At 39.2% G+C, this 22,476-nt stretch overlaps 1 protein-coding gene across 14 annotated transcripts in view; it reads left to right on the forward strand.

The window, feature by feature from the left end:
* The window catches only part of fbrsl1 (fibrosin-like 1), a 1,000,035-nt gene that overhangs the window by 952,734 nt on the left and 24,825 nt on the right, over nt 1-22,476 (forward strand). For 8 of the 14 annotated variants that reach the window (XM_059994617.1, XM_059994618.1, XM_059994621.1 and 5 more), the window contains 8 exons: nt 26-252; nt 2,005-2,055; nt 3,912-4,007; nt 6,168-6,212; nt 9,630-9,701; nt 16,929-16,961; nt 18,521-18,562; nt 21,826-21,897. In XM_059994617.1, coding sequence (XP_059850600.1) covers nt 26-252; nt 2,005-2,055; nt 3,912-4,007; nt 6,168-6,212; nt 9,630-9,701; nt 16,929-16,961; nt 18,521-18,562; nt 21,826-21,897 — 638 coding nt within the window. The remainder of the gene's footprint in view (nt 1-25; nt 253-2,004; nt 2,056-3,911; nt 4,008-6,167; nt 6,213-9,629; nt 9,702-16,928; nt 16,962-18,520; nt 18,563-21,825; nt 21,898-22,476) is intronic. The other 6 variants (XM_059994619.1, XM_059994631.1, XM_059994620.1 and 3 more) reach the window with 5 other exon arrangements.

Here is a 22,476-nt window from a genome sequence, read left to right on the forward strand (position 1 = left end):
CTTGTGTTTCTTTTCTCTCTTCCAGAGCATGAGCTACTGAGGCAGGAGCTGAACAACCGTTTTTTGGTTCAGAGTTCCGACAGGGCAGGGTCGCTGGCCCCGCCACCAATCTTGAGGGCAGAGTTCCACCAGCATCAGCACATGCATCAGCACACACATCAGCACACGTTTGCTCCTTTCCCTGCGAGTCTGCCACCGACTCCACTCATGCCGCCCACTGCACCATCTATGGTGCATACCCCAGGCAGAAAAGTGAGGATAAGTAGAGCATCTCTTGAATCCCCCTCTCCCCCCTTACAAAAAAAAATTCCTTACATCTCTTTTGCCATAGTGACCACTGGTTGGCTAATGTGGTTCTTAAAAATAAAAGCGCCAGTAGCACTAATTTTTCTTTTCCAATGCTCCTGTGATACCTTTTGACCATACAACCATGCGAAAGGTTGCATGTGTTTTTGAGATATTTTATGTATATTCTGACTCGTACCTATTGGCAATGACCGTGAATTATTATTTTTCAATGAATAGTCTTTGATAATGTACTTAATGTTTGACTCTTTAATTAATAGCCCCAGCTTAAAATTACCAATTAAAAAATTATTTCAGAACTTGATCCAGAAGCATCATGCCTTCACAGGCATCCTTTAATAGTAAACCAACCCAAACTGTTTGAAGGTGTATGGTCAAAAGACTAAGAAATTACATATCCTCTCTAGCCCTTAGAACTCAATTATTCTGTGCCTTATTACAATGGTGAAGGTTTAAATTTTAGTTCACTGAAAGTGTTTCTTCATCAGTATAAAATGATTGAATTATGATCTTAAAAATAAGTTTTTTTTTGGCCGATGCGAACTAGCAAAATGTGAAATACCACAGTAGCCCAGTGTGGATGAAAAAAGTATAATATATCCACAGTGCTGTCTTTGTACATATTTTTGTGAACTGTAAACGGTAGCATTCCTTTAACTTCTGACACACAAACACTTTTTTTTAAAAAGAAGAAAGAGAATTGTAAATATATGATTAAAATCATCCTGTGCCTGTAGAATCAGGTGGCACTGTGGCGTAGTGGTTAACACAACGCTTTACAGTACAGGTGACCCAAAGTTCAATTCCCACCACTGTCTGTACAGAGTTTGTAAGTTCTCCCCCATGACTGTGAATTTCCTCTGGGTTCTCCAGTTTCCTCCCACAGTCCGAAGATGTTGGTAGGTTAATTGATCATTGTAAATTGTCCCATGATTAGGCCAGGATTAGATTGGGGGATTGCTGGGTGGCACAGCTTGATAGGCTGGGAATGCCTATTCCATGCTGTATCTCAATAATAAATATATTCAGTTGGCTATTGAGCCTTTAATCTGATTAGTATTTTTTAATTGAATTTCTTCAGTTGAAAGACTAATTTGCCATTTGTGTGTGCAAACTTAATGCATACCTACTTTCTTTTAAATGCATTTCCAAATTTTCTAAGAACGTGTTTAAGACAAATATTTTTCAATTTCAGTATTTTTAATGTGAAATATATACCATGTGGTCTAATTATGGCCGTAAAGAAGTGTGTGTATAATCTACCACAGTATGTTTTTGTGATTAATGTTGTTTATACTCACTAAGTGGCAGACATCTGGTAATGGCTATAATTAATGAAATTATGCATGTGTTCTGTATACATAGTTATTATATTCAGCAACAGCTGCCATGCCAAATGGCTCTGTGTGAAGACTTTCCATTTCTTAATGTTTCTTAATTGTTTAAAGATGGAATATGTAGAAATAGTCATTAAAAGCTGTTTATTGATTTCTGATTTTTAAGTTGCTATAGTTCCTACCAAGCTGTGAATGACCAGAAATCCAATAATATTGATCAATAATTAGCCTATATTTTGTACAATCATCAGAAGATGTATTTAACTCATTCGACAGCTGCAGAACTGCATAATGACCTGTTTTAGATGCTGGAAAAAGAGCACAAATTCTGTTACAACTTGTTTTTTCCTCTTCCTTTCAGTTTGAAAAGTATTCACCAAAAATAGAAAATCCTTTCTATCGACATTCTAGTGTGAGTGTCCTCTTTTTCTTGAGAATTCATTGTGCGTGTTTCAGCCCGCACCCAGTTTTTTAAAAAATGTCATTTTGATCAAGCGTCATTTCATTTGTTAAATTTGAAGTTTCTACTCTTGTGGTTTCTATCTCATTTGCAGCTCATAAATAAGTTTAAATTTGTATTTTTAACAGAGACTGTCCACATTAGACTGGGTGATTTTTATAACTTAAAAGCAATGCTACTATCTTCAATTTCAAAGTTCAAAGTAAATTTTATTATCAAAGTACAAATATGTCACCATATTTAGCTCTGAGATTCATTTTCTTGTGGCCATACTCAATAAATTTATAGTACAGTAACCATAACAGAATCAGTGAAAGACACATCTGTAGAGGTTTGTCAAAGCTTTAGATGTCATACGATTCTCCGCAAGCTCCTAAGGAAGTCGAGGTGCTGTCATGCTCTCTTCATAATTGCACCTGTGTACTGGGCCTAGGACAAGTCCTCCAAGATAATAACACCTAGGAACTTAAAATTGCTAACCTCTGGTTTCCTTCTGAAGTCAATAATCAGCTCCTTGGTCTTGCTGACATTGAGTAAGAGTTTGGTGTTATGACACCACTTAGCCAGTCATCCTCTACAATACAATACTGTGATTCATTTTCTTGTGGGCATGCTCAGCAAATCTATAGAAAGTAACTATACAATGAAAGTAACTAACCAATGAAATATTGGCCAGCTGGGGTGATCAAGCAGAGAGTCAACAAACAGTGCAAGTGCAAATATAAATAAATAAACAATAAATATTGAGAAAATGAGATGAAGAGTCCTAGAAAGTGAGTCCATTGGTTGTGCTTACATTTTAATGATGGGCAAGTGAAGTTATCCCCTTTTAGTTCAGGAGCACGATGGTTGAGGGGTAGTAACTGTTCCTGAATCTGGTGGTGTGAATGCTGAAACTCTTGTACCTTCTTCCTGATGGCGGCAGGGGGAAGAGAGCATACAAAAATGTAGTTCAGTATCATTGCACATCCATAATGTTGGTGGTGAGGCTTTTTCTCCCAATTCAGACTATTTCCACATTCAGACCTGTATTCTGATATAGTTTGAAATTAAGTTGGACACCGTAAATACATTAGATGCTGTTCTCACTCAGACTACATTAAGAAAAAAGGGCATTAAAACCTATATCAGTATTCTGCAAATAACATTTTAAAAGAATGAGGGAAAGGGGTAAGACCATAAGATACAAGAGCAGAATTAGGCCAGTTAGCCTGTCAAGTCTGCTGTGCCATTTTATCATGGGTGATCAATTTCCCTCCTGGCTTCTCCCCATATCCTTTTGTGCCCCAACTAATAAAAAACCTTATCAAGTTCTTCCTTAAATATACCCATTGCCTTGGCTTCTACAGCCACCTGTGGCAAAAAAATCCAGAAATTCACTATTCCCTGGCAAAAGAAATTCTCCCTCACCTTAGTTCTAAGTGGATGCCTCTATTCTGAGGCTGTGTCCTCTGGTCTTATACTCTCTCCACCATAAGAAACATCCTCTCCAAATGTATTCTATAAGCATCCAACATCATCATACCTTTTCTGGACTTCAGTGAAGTTGTAAGTGCTGTTTCATGCACTAGACTTGTAATGTTCCATATTTCAGAAATATAAGTAGTTCTACACTTCATGTTCTAAATCCAGTTAAGTGCTTTGCATAAACATTACCTGATGTAGCATAATTTTAGATGGTAACATACACCAACCAATTGCCAACAGTAGATGTTCAGTAGTTAGGAGTGTGGCTTTTGGCTTAATTACGTTATATGATTTCCTCAAATTGAAAATAACTTCATATTTCTTATTGATTTGATTTTTAGTTCTTCCCACCATACGCTCCAACAATGCCAGGAATGCCATCCATGATTCCCCATTCAGGTCCCTTTGGGTCACTTCAGGGAGCATTTCAGCCCAAGGTATGTAAAACTTATATTTTGTGGGCATTAAAGGTGCTCATTTTTCAAAATTGCTCTCTGGGTGATGTTGGTAGTACTAGAGAGGTGGACTGACAATGCCAGTTCGTTCTTTTCAAGATTCAAAGGTTCATTTATTATCAAAATACATCTGCAGTATACAAACCCAAGATTTATCTTCTCCAGATAGCCACAGAACAAAGAAAATCAAATAAGTCATTGAAAGACATCAAACCTAACCCCCTGCACAAAAAGAAACAAAAACTCGCAAACCCCAACTTCTTCCTTTGCTCAGAACATCAAACCCCAAACCCCTCCCTCACGCAAAACACTAACATTGCTCCATACGGAAAAACAGCAGCTAGAACATCAAACCCCAAACCCTCAACGCCCTCCATCACACAAAACACTAACAATGCTCCATACGGAAAAACAGCAGATAGAACATCAAACCCCAAACCCTCAACGCCCTCCATCACACAAAACACTAACATTGCTCCATACGGAAAAACAGCAGATAGAACATCAAACCCCAAACCCTCAACGCCCTCCATCACACAAAACACTAATATTGCTCCATACGGAAAAACAGCAGCTAGAACATCAAACCCCAAACCCTCAACGCCCTCCATCACACAAAACACTAACATTGCTCCATACGGAAAAACAGCAGCTAGAACATCAAACCCCAAACCCTCAACGCCCTCCATCACACAAAACACTAACCTGCACAGAAAACCAGCAATAAGAGCATCACACCTCAAACCCCCAGTCTCCTCCCTTGCACGCAAAATAACTAGCATATCACTTCACACAGAAAATAGCGACAGGGACAGCAAACCCTGTACCCCAATCCCCACCACACCAACTGGAAGCAAGAAAGAATGGGCAAAACACAGAAAACTGAAGGAGACCAATTTGAATTACAGTCTGTAGTCCAACTATAAACCTCAAAATTTCAGTAACATCCTTTGACGGCATTGAGAGCAACTGCTGGAATGCAGTGGCCTTCCAAAGAGAGGGGCTTTTATGCCCCTTCCTGAACTTTAATGGTGGCATATTAAATTTGTCCTGAGTGATTATCTTAAGTTTTGGGAGATGATTCAGGCAACTGTATCTAAATTGCCCAGCAATATTAAGGGAAAGTGGTGATGAATTTTCAGATTATAATTATCAGTTTATATCAAGTCAAGATTTGCTATAAGCTTTCTGCATAACCTTTGTTAATAAATGGTTATTGTACACCCACGGTGATTGATGTTGTTAACCTATGATTATGCTAAAGATCAGTAAGTACAGCATTTTCTAGGCATATAATTCAGGAAAAAAAATGTATCTGTCAGAGGGAGACTGGTTTGATCTGCAAATTTACACATAATTTGCATGCCAACTTGAGTAGACAAGAAAGCCCTGAGGGTAAACTACAGAAGGTTAATAATACTTGACCCATCTTTGGAGTCAAAAATCCTGTGGCTGATGCATTGTAATGGTAGAAACTATTTCAAACAAGCAAATTACCTTGTTCTGTAGAGCAGATGATTTTTTTTTGCCCTGAAGGCCTGACTTATGTGTGCTCATGCTGACTGCGCACAATGCTTTCCTCTGGGCCGCCACGATCAGTCAGGGTTATTAAGTTTGCCTGGGTCGGCACTGCTGAGTGCTCCTCCATTTTTCAGACCGAAGCATCTGTCACTGAGGTAGGGAGAGACAGATTACCTCAGTCAATTTCACTGTCTTTGCATTGCACTTTGCTGAGCTGGGAACCAGTTAAAGACATAACAGGGTTATTCATTATCTGACTGGTAGTGTAGGCAAATAGCAATTTCATGGGCAGGCGTGCAGTATCCTTTAAGTCAAGGTCACAAGAAGGACAACAGAATAGAATTTCATTTTGCAACAACATATTATCATTCCTCAAAGTGTGTTAAAGATGTAATTTCCAGTGTTACTGATAGCTAATAAAATAGCACTTAATTTAAATATATATCATGTAAAGAATAATAATGAATAGATAAGAATGGAAGACAGGCTTTTGGCTTAAATAAGCACTTAAGCTTATGAATGGTTTCTGGGTAGATGAAACTGCTGGCCTGTTGCAAGTATTTTTATAGGGTGCAGTATTTTTAGATTTTGTAAAAGTTCTTGGTTTCTTGTCATTTTCAGGAGCATTCAAGCTTCAGTACAAAGGCAAATGTCATTCAAGGAAAGGTACCTTCAGGTTTATCAGAATATAAATTAAAGGAAGATTCCAACCTTCAGTTACAAGCTTTGATTTCATTCAGCAATTTTATTTAGGAATGTAATGGTAATTTAGTTAGAGGATTCTTCGTGCTAGCCAATAACACTGAACAACAATTTTTTCAGTAATGTTGCTTCCGCAGAAATTTATTTGCTTATGATAGATCGCTTGAAGCTGAACACAAATATAATTTCAGACTATTTGAATCAAGTAGGAATTTGGAGAAACAAGAAATTTTATTTGATAGAGTGTGCTTAATTGCATAACAGTGCTGGTGCTTTGCAGTAGTTCAACTAAGCTAAAAATGTTTTGTTGGTGATTTTCATTTGTACTCAGTATCTGAGGCTTCTCACTTAAGTGTCCAACAATAATCAGCCAGAATTGATGGATTCCAGTTGCCCTGATAACGTTTCTCCATGACCGCAATGTCCTGGTGAAACCTTTCATCGTGCTCGTCACTGACAGCGCCAGAATTGGCAGGGGAGAAGTCTAAATGGGAATGCAGAAAATGAATCTTTAGTGACATGTTGCACTTCATGGTTTTGTATGTTTGAACCATGTTGTCAACCAGCTGCATGTAATTTGAGGCTCTGTAGTTGCCAAGAAAATTTTCAGCGACATCGTTCAATGCCTTCCATGTGATTTTCTGTGGTCCCACTGGAAGTTCTTCGAATTGCCTGTCATTAATGACCTGTTTGATTTGTGGACCAGCAAAAATATCTTCCTTAATCATGGTATCAGTTATTCTAACTTGAGTTTTGAATGGAAATAATTGAATTGAAAATGGTGCATGATAGGGAAATTTCATAGTGATTTTCATCATCAGTAGCCCAAAATTCATAAGATACATCCAAAAGTATTCAGGAAGTAAAATCTTTGTTGTCCAATGTTATTGAACAGTTTAAAAAAATGCAGATTCAGGAAATCAGAAGAGAATACTAGAAAAGTCAGCAGGTCAGGCAGCATTGATGGATAGGGGAAAATGGGGATTAACATTTTAGGTCAATGATCTTAGAACTAGCTGGTTACAATACAAACTGGAAGATACCTGCTTCTGAAATAGATGATTGAAATGTTCAGTCCTGAAAGTTGTATGTCCTTGTCAGAAGATGTGGTACGGTTCCTTGGAACAGTGCAAGATGCATAAGATTAGAGGGAAAGTGAATGGAGAATTGAAGTGAGAGGCGCTGGAAGCTCAAAGACATATTGCATCTCCCAACTTCATCTGGAAATTGTGCTTGAATCCTTGGGTGATGGAAAGGGAAGATACAAGAGGGTGGGTGTTCATTTTCTACAGTTGAACGTGAATGTGTCAGGTCAGTGAGAAGAGGGATAGGGAACTGGAAGAAATGGAGGAAAAGAACCAGAAAGTCCCTTTTGGAATGGTGGAAGTGGATGGGTGATATATCTAATGGTGGTATTACATTGAAGGTGCAGAATGTATGAAGGCCAGGAACCCAGTCCTTGTTCTTGATGAGAGGAGAAAGTGGGATAAGAGCAGGCAGTAGAACAGATGTTGTTGAGAATCCTTGAGCTTCTGGAGAATGGAAGGCCTTTGATAAGAAAAAAAGAAGATATCTCAGAAGCATTGGTGTGGACGAAGTCGTCAGACCAGATACGATGGAGCCTGAGAAACTGGAAGAATGTAATGGAATCAATATCACAGATATTCTCTCTCTCTCTCCTTACTACACCTCCCTCTTCATAAAACATGTTTGATTTCTAACTTCACAGATCAATGAAACCTTAATACTTTTTTCACCACAGATGTTGTCTGACCTGACGAGTATTTCTAGTATACCTGTGATTTTATTTAAACCCTAGAGCATTGCTTATATAGCCATGAGGTCAGAATGATGAAGATAGAGTCCTGTGGAATCAAAGATCTTAAAGCATGGTCTTGACCACCATGTAACGTTTTGAAACCATTTCTTCAGCTACTGTTTGAACATCAAAGTACCAGCCTGCTGTAAGCAGTATTTGCAAACACAGATAAACAATGCCTTGATTGTAGATTCTCTTAAATGCTCCCTGTAAATCCCTGATGAAATAACATCCTCAATTATCCATTTTTGAATTCCCAAGATTACTGTATCACAGTTACTATTCAGCTAAATCACTAAAGTGGTGAAGTGGCATCCGCACTGGATTTCAAGGCGAGTGTCAAATCTGGCTGGCTCCTTGCACAGTTTCCATCTGTGCTGGGTAGAGCATCAAGCCAACAACTCGGCCTTTTAAAAAAACGGACAAATGCTAAAGAAACTGCAAGGTTGTCGCCCAGTGCGCCACAAAGAGGAACAACAAATATCGCTAAGCATTCCTGTTGTGAAAATATATTGCAATGTACCTTTACTAAATATAAATTTTGTATGGCCCTCTAAGAGTATATCATTTTTTTTATGGTACTGTAGTTGACTTCAGACAACTTCAGTATAATTAGCACAACTTTAAAGTAATTAACAATTATTGGCAGTCTTGATACTAACATGTTTTCATCGTGTATTTAAAACACAAAATGATGTAATGAGGACAGATGAGTTGAAGGGATTTTAGGGGATTTTCTCTATAGCAGAAGTTCCCAATCTTTTTTATGCCATGAGCCTTACCATTAACTGAGAGGTCCATGGACCCCAGGTTGGAAACCTCTGCCCTATAGACTACTGAACCTGGAACAGGCTCAGTAGGCCGAATGGCCTAATTCTGCTCTCACTGCTTATGGTGTTGTCAAATTCCTGCTAATCGCTCTGTACACTATTGTCACATGTAATGAGAAAGGGATCATTCAAAGTTCAAAGTACATATATTATCAAAGAATGTATACACTATACAATCTTGAGATTTGTTTCCTATCAGGCAGCCACAAAACAAAGAAACCTAAAAAAATCCATTAAGTGAAAGACCATTGAACATCCCAATTTGTGGAAAAAAATAAACAAATCATGCAAACAGTAAGCGTGTTCTGAACTGAAGTCCACACAGAGAGTGCACCCCATATCCCTCAGTTAAGCGCAGAGTCAAGTCAAGTGAACACTCATGGAGCAGTGAGCTGAACCAGTCCTGTCCCTTGCCCTGGCCTGCCACCTCGATTTGTCTAGGACCATTCCGAGCTTTTCAATTTGGCAGGCGCTTAAATTGTCCAAACATTGAGTTCACTGGATTCCACTGGCACAGTCAAAATTTGAGAGCCTTTTATGTAAATGACTCAAAAGTGCAGAACTGTTCTCTGCTGCACTGCATTTCTACAGTTTACTATAATCCTTGTATTCAATTACAGTGCTAACTGCAGAAACCAGTCCAGTGTGGCTGTAGTCATTTCACTGTTGTGCAATGATTTCCATGGACCAGGGCAGTTATTGTTAATGATATGAGGTATTGTCTTTTTCTAGACTTCCAATCCAATTGATGTAGCAAGCAGACAAGGAGCAGTTCCTCATACTCTACTTCAAAAGGACCCCAGGGTAAATGAACTATTAACTTTCAACCTGAAACTTTTAGCTATGATTGCATTAAATGTATGTTGAGTTTTCACTGTGCTGAAGTTAAGCTGCACGAGACCCACATACCATATATTGGCTTGTTTACATCCTTGTTCTTCACTGTTTATCTCAAATCTATAAGATTCTCATATTCCTAAGTAAATGAATCTTAATCTGAGTAAAATGCACAAAACATTTGTTGCGACAATCATCAAAAAATATTCCTTTGAAAGAAGCCATCTTGGCAACTAAACTTTTCTCATGATGGAGAAAGAGACGTTTCAACCTATTGGGAGTCCATATAATTTTGCAGAGCAATTCTGTCAATGTTATTCTCCCACTCGATCCTCTCTCAAGTGCTCAAAGTTTCAATTATTATCAAAGTATATATGCAGTATACCACTTGAGATCCATCTCCACAAAACAAAGGTGATCATGGAAGTTGTTCAAAGAAAAACATCAAACCCACCCCTGTGCACAAAACCCCGCCCTCCCCCTACACAAAAGGCAACAAAGATGTCGGCCTCCAAGTCCCCCTATCCACACACAAAACACAACATCAGACCCTAAATCCTCCTCCCCTGCACAAAAAAACAAACAAAACAGCAGGAATATCAACCCCCAAATCTCCTTCCCCTGCACAAAAGCTAACTAAACACAGCAAGATCATTGACCCCCAAACTCCCATACTTGCAGAAAAAACAGACAAAAACACAGTTTATAAAATCCATAAGACTGAAAAAGCCCACAGTCCTCATTAACTTCTCCCAAATTCTCCTACTGCCCACCTAGTCTGTAGATATTTGACAATGAACTACTAACCTGTGAATGATAATGAACCAGTGTGCCTTTATGACCTCCAAGCACCCAGAGCCAATCAGTAGGTTTAAATCTGGCAGCAAGGCTATTAGTCATAGATCCTTTAAATTAATTGTTTACAAGCCCTTTACAACGTAAAAATTTGGTTTGTGCCCTAATGATTATTTTTTTGCATTAATTAGCAAAAGATTGAAGACTTACAGGTTAAAAATTAGCTTACGATGTACATTGTAGCAGAGCGAAATGTGTCATTTGCATCAATGACCAGTGCAGTCTAGGATACGCTGGGGCAGCCCACAAGTTTTACCATGCTGACACCAATCTGTACATCTTTGGAATGTGTGATAAACCAGAGTACCTGGAGGAAACCCACACAATCATGGGGCAAGTGTCCAGATACAGTTAGTACAGAGTAGTTCCAACCTTTTATTTTAGATTTACAACCTCTGCAAATTATTGACTTCCATTTAATAACATCGTGATTGATCTTAGCCCCTTTCTTCATTTTCCTGCCTGATCCATAAAACCATTGATTTCTCAAAGATCTTCAATGGGTTTTCAGATCTCAGTGTATTTATTCACAGCTCTCTAGATTTGTAATTCGAAGATTCCTCCTCAATTTTAAACACATCCCTGTGAAAATTTGATACATTATTATCACTGTCCCTCAGAATACTTTGTTTACTGTGAAGTTAGATTTTCCTTTTCTCTCTGTTTCTATTTGAGCTGATTGTAAAAGTCTGGGGCACCATAATAGTGTGCAATTCCCTCCATCGTCTGTAAGGAGGTTGTATGTTCCTCCAGGTTCTCCATTTTCCTCTCACATTCCAAAGATGTACAAGTTAGTAGGTCAATTGGTCACATGGGTGTCATTGGACAGCATGGGCTCATTGGTCCAGAAGGCCTTGTTACCGTGCTGTACCTTTATGATAATAGTTGATAGTGATTCTCTCCTCCAACATGGTGAACGGCGAAAGAGGAATGCTGTAGAAAATCTTATAAGAACTTAAGCCATGGTGCTGTAGGAATTTGGAGAATGGAATAGACTCCTCCAGGAGGGCAAAAGTGAAAAGTAATGAAAGATGGATCAGGAGTCTTCACCTCACATTCCTGGCCATGGAAATGGACATAGTGATGTGGGTAGTGGGAAAAAGTCTCAATTCACTAAGGCTGGAACGAGAAGGAAAATCTAGTAGAAGATTATAATTCAAGTGTTTTTGAAAGTTGAGTGTTGACACCAGGAATACACTGTCCAACAGTACACACACTAGTAAAAGGTGAATACTCTGCATTCTTCTCATTGTTACTTCTTTTCTCCACCCAGACTGATTCCATTGCCTGATCTATACACTGGTATCCAAGTTCTGTTATCTTCAAACTATTGCTGACTCCTCTCTCACTTTATTGATGTGACTCATTAAATTTTATAAAGTTTGATGTACATTTTCTTTGCAGTAATTTTAATAGAGTATATTCTGAGGATAGCTGATACATTGAAAGGGGCAAAAAAGAGTTAAATTTATTCAGCATTTTGCACAATATTATCGGCAAAGCATTTGCACTGGTGAAATACTTTTGAAATGTAGTCACTTTGGTAAACACACTGGTCAATATGGGACCAAATTAATGAAAGAATTTTTTTCAAATATAAATAACAATGGCAGCACTAAATATAAGAGATTCTGTAGATACCAGAAATCTTGCAAAATGCTGGAGGAGCTCAGCAAGTCAGACAGCATCCATTGAGGGGAGTATCAGTTGACATTTTGGGCTGAGACCCTTGTTCTATTTCAAGTTGGGGTGTAGAAACAGTGCTGATTTATTAATTATTTATTTTTATTTATTTATTTTCAAGTCTTGGGTAAAGATTTTGGGAATGTTGATTGTTGAAAGACATTCCCTCCTCTGACTGACCACATGGGTTTCCTCCCACAGTCCAAAGACCTACCAGGTGGTAGGTTAATTGGTCATTGTAAGTTGTCCTGTGATGATTAAGCTAGTGTTAAATCAGTAATTGCTGGGTGGCACAGCTCACAGGGCTGGAAGGACCTGTTTCACACTGTATCTCAATCAATCCAAAAAAAAATCTTTCCCCCAATTTTTAATCCCTTGTAAGTCACTTTGTATCCCTGGTGCAGAAGTTAAGCAAACTGAGAGCATTGCTCACTTAAAGTCATCACCGGTAATTACTACTGCTCTGTGTTCAGTTATTCCAATAGCTGAGGTGCCTCTTACACAAAATCGATATAAAGCAAGATTTAGTTTAAATTCCCGGAAGAAATACCAGTTCAAAATAAATGTAAAAAAGCAAGAAAAATCCAATAGGGCAATAAGCACGAAAGCTGTTTAAACCTTATTTCAAAGAAATCACTAATATTGTGTGCACAATATTATACAGCAGCAAGATCCCAATACATTCAGTGACCACTTTATTAGATTCGACATGTTGTATGTTCAGAGATGCTTTTCTGCACACCACTGTTGTAACACATGGTTATTTGAGTTAGCATCACCTTCCTGTTAGCTTGAACCAGTTGGGCCATTCTCATCTGGTTTTTCTCACTACCCACAGAACTGCCACTCACTGGGATTTTTTTTCTTTTCACACCATTCTCTGTAAACTCTGGAGAACGTTGTGTGGGAAAATCCCAGGAGATCAGCAGTTCCTGAGGTACTCAAACCACCCTATCTGGCACCAATAATCATTCCATGGTCGGAGTTGCTTAGATCACATTTCTTCCCCATTCTAATGTTTGCTCTGAAGGACAACTGAACCTTTTGGCCATGTCTAGATGCTTTGATGCAAAGATTTGCAGCCACATGATTGGCTGGTTTGATATTTGCATTAACAAACAGGTGTACCTAACAAACTATGTTCAAATGATAAAGGTTGGGAGTGACACAGGGTAAATGCAGATAATGTATTTTGTAGTAGATTAATGTCAAGTAAACCCTTTCATTTTTCTACCTGTAAATTCCTTTCACAATATAAATTTCCCTGTTTATTGATGGTGATGAGAGTGCGATCTCCAGGGTAGTCATCTCTGGATTGCTGACTGTGCACATGCCAGTGAGGGTAAGAATGAAATGATTTGGCAGATGAACATGTGGCTGAAGAATTGGTGCAGGGGGCAGGGTTTCAGTTTTCTGGATCGTTGGGATCTCTGCTGGGCAAGTTCTGACCTGTACAGAAAGGACGGGTTATACCTGAACACAAAGGGGGACCAATATCCTTGCAGGCAGCTTCACTAGAGCTGTTGGGAACGGTTTCGACTAATTTGGCAGGGGATAGTGGGAACCAGAGTGACAGGGCTGAGGATGGGGCAATTGGTATACAAGTAGATGCAGTGTGCAATGAAACTGTAAGGAAGGACAGGCAGATGATAGGGTAAAGTTGCAGTCAGTGGGATGAGTTGTAGTGTAACAGGAGGATGAAATCAAAAGGTGTGATGAGTACAGGACTGAAGGTGTTATATTTGAATGCATGCAGTATACAGAATAAGGTAGATGATCTTGTAGCACAGTTAGATATGGACGGGTATGACATTGTGGGTATAACAGAGTCATGACTGAAAGATGATTGTAGTTTGGAGCTTAGGGATACATAATCTATTGAAAGAACAGACATGCAGGCAGGCAGAGGGTGTGGGGTGGATCTGTTAGTAAGAAAAATCAAATCCTTAGAAAGAAGTGACATAAGATCAGAAGATGTAGAATCGTTGTGGGTGGAGTTCAAAAATGCAAAGGGTAAAAAGACCCTGATGGGAGTTATATGCAGGCCCCCAATCAGTAGCCAGGATGTATGATATGAATTCCCGTGGGAACAAGAAAAGATGTGTAATAAGGAAAATGTTTCAATAGTCGTGGGAAATTTCAAAATACAGACAGATTGGAAAAATCAGGTTGGTGCTGGATCCCAAGAGAGGGAATTTGTAGAATGTCTATGAGAAGACTTTTTAGAGCAGGTTGTGGTTGAGCCCACTGGGGGAACGGCAATTCTGAACTGGATGTTGTATATTGACCCAGATTGGATTAGGAGCTCAGGATAGAACCCTTGGGAGGCAGTGATCATAATATGATAGAATTCACCTTGCAGCTTGAGGAGGGGACAGTAAAATTGGGTGTATCAGAACTACAGTGGAGTAAAGGAAATTATAGACTCATGAGACAGGAGCTGCCAAAGATGATTGGCAGGGGATACTAGCAGGGATGACAACAGAACAGCAATGGCTGGTATTTCTGGGAGCAATTCAGAAGGTGCAGGGAAGATGCATACCAAATATGAAGATGTATTTTAAAGGCAGGATGAGGCAACCATGACTGACAAGGGAAGTCAAAGGCAGCATAATAGCCAAAGAGAGGGCGTATAATATTGCAAAAATTAGAGGGAAGGTAGAAGATTGGAAAGCTTTTAAAAACCAATTATAAATGCCATAAAGAGAGAAAAGATGAAATATGCATATGTTAGCCAATAATATAGAAGATGATACAGAGTGTTTTTATCAGATATATAAAGAGTAAAAGAGAGACAAGAGTAGATATTGGCCGCTGGAAAATTATGCTGGAGTGGTACTAATAGGGTCAGAAAAATGGCAGAGGAACTTAATAAGAATTTTGCATTGGTTTTCACTGTGGAAGATGCTAGCAAAATGCCAGAAATCCCAGAGTGTCAGGAGCCAAGAGTGAGTGTTGTTGCTATTACTAGGGAGAAGAAGCTTGGGAAGCTGAAAGGTCTTAAGGTAGGTAAGTCACCTGGGCCAGATAGACTACACCCCAGGGTTCTGAAAGAAGTAACTGAAGAGATTGTGGAGGCATTAGTAATGATCTTTCAAGAATCACTAGATTCTGGAATGTTTCTGGAGGACTGGAAAATTGCAAATGTCATTCCACTCTTTAAGAAGGGCGAGAGGCAGAAGAAAGGAAATTATAGGCCAGTTTAGCCTGACTTCAGTAGTTGGAAAGATGTTGGAGTCCATTGTGAAGGATGAGTTTTTGGGGTACTTGGAGGTGCATGATAAAATAGGCCAAAATCAATAGGCATGGTTTTCTGAAGGGTAATTCTTGTGGTATTAAGGAAAGATACAAGCATGGATAGAACTTTGGCTGACTTGCAGGAGGCAAAGAGTGGGAATAAAGGGAGCCTTTTCTGGTTGGTGCTCGGAGACTTGTGTGGCGCTGCAGGAGTTGGTGTTGGGACCTCTTCTTTTCACATTATATGTCAGTAATTTGGATGAAGGAATTGATGGCTTTGTGGCCAAGTTTGAGAACAATACAAAGATAGCTAAAAGGGCAGCTAGTGTTGAGGAAGTAGCGTGTCTGCAGAAGGACTTAGACAGATTGGGGGAATTGGAAAAGAAGTGACATATTAAGCATAGTGTAGGGAAGTACGTGGTCCTGCACTTTGGCATAAGGAATAAAGATGTGGATGATTTTCTAAATGGAGAGAAAATTAAAAAATTAGAGGTGCCAAGGAACTTGGAAATCTTCATGCGGGATCCCTTAAACGTTAACTAGCTGGTTGAGTCAGTGGTAAAGATGGCAAATACAATGTTATTGATTTTAAGAGGACTAGAATTCAAAAGCAAGGATGTAACGCTGTGGCTTTATAAGGCATTTGTCTGACTGTACTTGGAGAATTGTGACCAGTTTTGGGCCCCTTGTCTAAGATGTACTGGCATTAAAGAGGGTCCAGAGCAGATGTTCCCAACTCTTTTTTTATGCCATGAACCCCTACCATTAATCCAGAGGTGTGTGGACTTCAGATTTGGAACCTCTGGTCCAGAGGAATGATCCCGGAATGAAAGGGTTAACATGGAGTTTAGAAAAATGGTGGTTCTGATTGAACCCTATTGAATATTGAAAGGCGTAGACAGAATGGATGTGAAAAGGATATTTTCTGAAGAAGGGGAGTCCAGGACCAGAGGGCACAGCTTCAGAATTGAGGGACATCCATTTAGAACAGAGATGAGGAAAATTTTCTTTAGCCAGATGGTGGTGAATCTGTGGAATTCATGGCCACACACAGCTGTGTTGGCCTGTTCATTGGGTATATTTAAGGAGGAAGTTAATAGGTTCTTGATTAGTCAGAGAGTCAAAGGTTACAGGGATAATAAACCAGCTGTGATGGAATCGTGGAGCAGACTTGATAGGCTGAATGGCCTAATTCTGCTCTTATTTGATTTGGATCTGATGTTTTAAAAAGAGCAGAATGCTACATATCCTGAAGATCCATTGAATTACCACTGAGAGATTATGTCTGAGTAAATTTAATGCATTAGACTGTCAGAGATATTATCAGTTTATCTAGGATAGTTTCTATATTGTCAGTTCCATTTAAAATGTTGTTCCTGTCAATATAATTATACAACTTTTGTGTCTCATTTTTTCTAGCAATTATCAGACCCCTACAGACAGTCAATAAGAGTAAGTGAGATTTAATTTTTAATAATCAACTGTTTTATAAAATCTGTCAATTTAGATAGCTGTATATTTTTATTTCACAACATACTGTTTATAGTCGCATTAATAAATGTCTTGCAAGTTATAAATTACTTTCCCACATTGTTTAAGACATATTTTATAATTAGTTTATAACCATTGGTATTTCTTGGAAATGGGCTGTTGGTTGTTCTGACCAATGCTGGCAGGATCTCACTGAATCCACATACTCCACGTGCATATTTCTCATCTAACCTGCTGGTGCAAGGACGTTTGTGCTAGGGTTCTTTTTCATCCTTGTGGTTCCAGGGAAACAGAACAAGAAGGCTTATTTTCTTTTGCTCTGTCTGGCAGACACTGAAATGCCTGAATAAATTTGTGATGTGTCTTAATAATTGAATAGGATATTTGAATGTTTGATTGTGACTTTTGATATGCTTCGTTGATGATGGACAAATGTTCTATCAGATGGCTGTTTGGGATATTGTATGCATTAGAAAGTATAAAACATGGAAGGGTTATGGAGGCCTAAGGTCCAGGTGCACGTTGCTGGCATGAGGCAGAATAGCAGTTTGGCACAGATGAGATAAGCTAAAGGGCTTGTTTCGGTGCTGTTGTGCCCTATACCTCATTTATTTTAGAAACAAAAGAGGATCTTATTTTTTAATCAAATTTGTTTTCCTGGTGCTGCATTGTTGAATCCATTGTTCAGTTTTCTAATTGGCCAGACAAGGCAGTCCAAAGGGGAAATCATCTTGGTTCATTTACTTCTGAAATAACAAACTGTGCATGCCTTAGTGTTTTGTTAAAAAGGAAATGTCTAAATTACATGATATTGGAGATTACAGAGCAAAGGTGGGCAGATCTGTCCTTTGAAAATTATGATCACCTTTCCAAAGTATTAAAGTTTTTTCTAATCTAAGATTGTTTCCTCTCGCAAGCTTCAAGATTGTAACAATGAATGCATTTGCATTGTGTTACTCTGGAGACGTTAAGCACTTTGGGATAAATTAATTTGGTGGTGTTCCTTCGTCCCAAGTGTTCGAAATGAACAAATCTGGAAAGTACTTGTACAGTTAAAATGATCAGAAAATATTCGAGTTATTAAGATTCATGGTCATCTGGCGAATGGGAAAGCAACTACTGAAATTAGATGGAATGAACCTTCCCCAGCTCTTTCCTCAGCTCTGCGTAGTGTCCCATCTTCAGCTCTTGTTTGCTTGTTCACATCACCTGAAAATATTTTTGTGGTCACCAGCCCAAGCAGTGTGAATACAACCTGTCTTTGAAACACCATGAAGTTCTTTCACTTTCTGGCAACTGATAATGGAGTTATGAAAACATTCTGACTTAAAAAAACAAGGCTTTCTGTCTTCCCACTGAACACTTTTCTTCAATCTACAACTTCTTTAGCCAGTTCCATGGAAGACCAATTGAGAAACTTGTGGATCAGATTGTTTAAAAATATTCAAGACATCTATTTGTGACATGGTTTCATCCATGAAGCGTTCAGTGTTTCATTTTTGTTTACTGTTTTCTTCCAGCTCCCACTCAAAAGGGTTAATCTACCTCAAAAACAACTGGGCGTAAGTATAACTTGAATAAGGTATTGGTTCAGAACTTAGCACAGCTGGTGATGAATCTTTCCCAAAGAAGCCCAGTTCAGGGCAGCCCTGGAAATAGTCTGCTCTTCATCATCCTTCATCAGAGAGGAAAACCGGACTGGTTTCTAAGACCATAAGACATTTATTTGTTTAGAGATACCCTGCCAGCCTAATGAGCTGCACTGTCCACTAACCCATCTATTTAACACAAGCCCTATCACAGGACAATTTACAATGCCCAATTAACCTACTAACTTGATCATCTTTGAGCACCCAGAGGCAGCCTACACAGTTCATGGGGAGAATGTACAAACTCTTTACAGGCAGTGCCAGAATTGAACTCCGAACTCCAGAATGCTCCAAGCTGCAATAGGAGTAGAATTGGGCCATTCGGTCTATCGAGCCTGCTCTGTCATTTCTGTCATAGCTGATTTTTTAAACCCCCCCCCCCCCCAACCCCATTCGCCTGCCGCCTTCCCATAAACCTTTGACACCCTTACTAATCAAGAACCTTAAATATACTCAATGACTTGGCCTCCACAACCATCTTAGATAATGAATTCCACAGATTCACCACACTCTGGCTAAAGAAATTCAGTCTCATCTCTGTTTTAAAGATGCTTCCTAGTATTCTTAGGCTGTGCCCTCTGGTCCTAGACTCCCCCACTACTGGAAACTTCCTCTGTCCACTCTATCCAGGTCTTATAATGTTTGAAAGGTTTTGATCTGGGAATTGGTGCTACCAGTTATATCCTTGATATACTCCGACTCTGCCTCTTCATGATATTTCCAGATGAGATTGTTACTTCTTTGGTTGTCTGAGCATCTACTTCATCCCCCCCTTCTACTCGGAATGGCTAATGAGTTAACAACAATTCCTTAGAAGTTACAACCACTGCCATCATCTTTATTTGTAAACTCGATTTGCTCCCAAATACTTCCCTTTTCAGCCTTTGAAGCTCTGCAAAGCTGCTCGTAATATACTTGAAGTATTTTGTCGCCAAGTCTCTTTGGTGTCTTCTCTGACCAATTTGGGCAATGTGAAAACCATTATTTAGAAGGGTGTATTTTTGCCCCCCATTTTACTCCCTACATCCTCCCAAGAAATTGGAGTCTGCAATTAGCCATAGATTAGCAGGCTCCCAGGCACACAAATAAATAATCAGTTATCTTCCAGGTAGACATCACAATCAGCAGGAATATTTAAATCATTTCAACCGTAACAGACTTTATATGCGAAGCACAGAATGCTTTCTTCGTGGTCTCTAGTTTATCCAACGTTTCTGCGTGGGAGCTGGTGTGTTGTGACCAGTGTTCCTAACACTAATAAATAACAACGTAAATATTCTGGGAGAAAGAGGATTCGAGGGAGCAAAATATATTCCCACTTTTGATGAAATGTTAGTATTGCAGAAATATTTTGAACTTGCTACAGTGTAAAAGTTAATGTTTGGCTAAAATTTAGGAATGGTGATTGCTTTGGTCTCAGTCAGTGAGAGATCAGTTCTGTGCTCTAATGACTGTCTTATCTGGAATAGACACATTCTCAGACCTCATCTCAAATTCATGCCCGATCTAGTGTCCAAATGTCATTGGGCTCGGGAAGTAATCATTACCGAATGGATGTTAGGATAACAGTCTCCTGTGGTGCTGTATACACAGGAAATCTAGTCATCTGTGGAAGCCAAGACATTAGGGGGTGTTTTATCAGCAAACAAGGAACTGCTTAGTGGATTTGTAGGATTTACCTTCCTGTGTGGAACGACTGCTTTCTGTTTTAGCTATAACTAATAATTTAACACATTAGAAAAATTTTAAAGGTTATTTAAGAAGATCTATAACCTAATGTTAAGAAAAAAATTATTAGGAAGATATCAGCAGGCTAGACAGCATCAACAGAAAAGAGTAAACAGTCGACATTTTGGGCCAAGATCTTTCATCAGAATGAAGGGTCTCGGCCCAAAACATCAACTGTTAACTCTTTTCCTTAGATGCTGAGTTCCTCCAGCATTGTGTGTGTGTGTTTTGCTTTGGATTTCCAGAATCTGTAGATTTTCTTGTTTTTATTATGGAAGATGTTTTCAGTACTGCCACAAGGACTTATCCACATGTCCACACCACCTTTTACATCACATAATTCAATGGCTCATTTTGGCATCTGGCGTAATCCACAGTAAAGCAGAGCCATCCTGTTCATTAAACGTATGAACATCTTTGTAAGACTGAGCTTGTGACGCGTGGAGAAGACTGCTTGCAGCAGTAAATAAAAACACACTCATGGCTTCTGGTGTAGGTTCGACGTGTGCGTTCAGAGATGCTCTTCTGCATGCCACTGCTATAACACATGGTTATTTGAGTTACTGTCACCTTCCTGACAGCGTGAACCAGTCTGGCCATTCTCCTCTAACCTCTTTCGTTAGCAAGGCATTTTCACCCACAGAACTGCTCACTGGATGCTTTTGGTTTTTCGCACCATTCTCTGTAAAACACTAGAGACTGCTGCACGTGAAAATCCCAGGAGGTCAGCAGTTTCTGAGGTAGTCACACCATCCCATCTGGCACCAACAATCATTCCATGGTCAGAGTCACTTAGATCACATTTCTTCTCCATTTTGATTTTGCTCGGAACCTCTTGACCATGTCTTCATGCTTTTATCCATTGATTTGCTGCCACATGATTGGCTGATTAAGAGCCTAACTGAGTGTAGTTCTCATCAAGTGAAGTTCTCTGCATATTAAAATCTCCATTGCCCAGATAAAGACTGAATTCCACAAAGAAAGAAACCAGGTTTATGGCATAAGTGAAGGACTGAGCACGAACCTTGGTGATTTCTACATTGACATAAATGGAAATTGTGATCTCTCCAGGCAAAGTGTTGCATCTTGGTGTTGCCCTGAAGTTTCATTCCCAAATATGGAAGTAGTTAGCTAATTCATATAGAATATATAGGTCACATTCTATCTCAAGACTGGATACATTTGATCCTAGTCTATATTCACCTTCATGTATTTCTGCTTTAAACCATCTCGTTGGAAAGGAATCCTGGATTCATGCTTTCTCAACTAACCAGCAGCAAACTTCAGAGAATATTTTTGGCTGAAGTTCAATTCTTTCTTCTTTTTGTTTGCTTGCCATATTGTGCGACTGGTTTACATTATATTTCATTAGGCTGCAAAATTCCAAGTTTTTGTTACAATGGCTGAGATGTATCTTTTACGATCTATTGTGCTTTTGTGTCTTACAGAAGCCTGGGAAATGGTGTGCTGTTCACGTGCAAATTGCCTGGCAAATCTATCATCACCAGCAAAAATTAAAGGTATTGCAAAGAACCTTGACTATGCTAAAACTGGCAAATGTTGCATGCTTTTCCCCCATATAAGGTCATAGAAAAGTACAGCAGAGCAACAGGCCATTTGGCCCATCTGCTCTGAGCTGAACCATTTAAACTGCCTGTGCCCGAACCATAGCCCTCCATACCCCTGCCATGCATGTATCTATTTATTCAAACTCTGCTGTTGGCTCATTCCACACTCTAATGACCCTCTGAGTTCCCCTCATGTTCACCTTAAACATTTCACCTTCCACCCCTAACCTATGACCACTAGTTGTAGTCCCACCCAACCTCAGTGGAAAAAGCTTGCTTGTGTTTACCCTATCTGTACCCCTCATAATTTTGTATAAAATGTCCTCTCTATCTTCTACATTCCAATTTATGTTAGCTATCAATAAGAATGTTAAATAGTTCATATTAAAACAATTAAAGCAGTGTGAATTTGGTGATGTATATAACCCTTAGCTGAAATCAACATTCATCTGTTGTGTTTTCTGTGGAATTTCTTACGACCAGTGGGCACCACAGTAGCATAGCAGTTAGCACAACGCTATTACAGCTCAG

Source organism: Hypanus sabinus, chromosome 18, assembly GCF_030144855.1.
Source record: "Hypanus sabinus isolate sHypSab1 chromosome 18, sHypSab1.hap1, whole genome shotgun sequence".
Classification (NCBI taxonomy): Eukaryota; Metazoa; Chordata; class Chondrichthyes; order Myliobatiformes; family Dasyatidae; genus Hypanus; species Hypanus sabinus.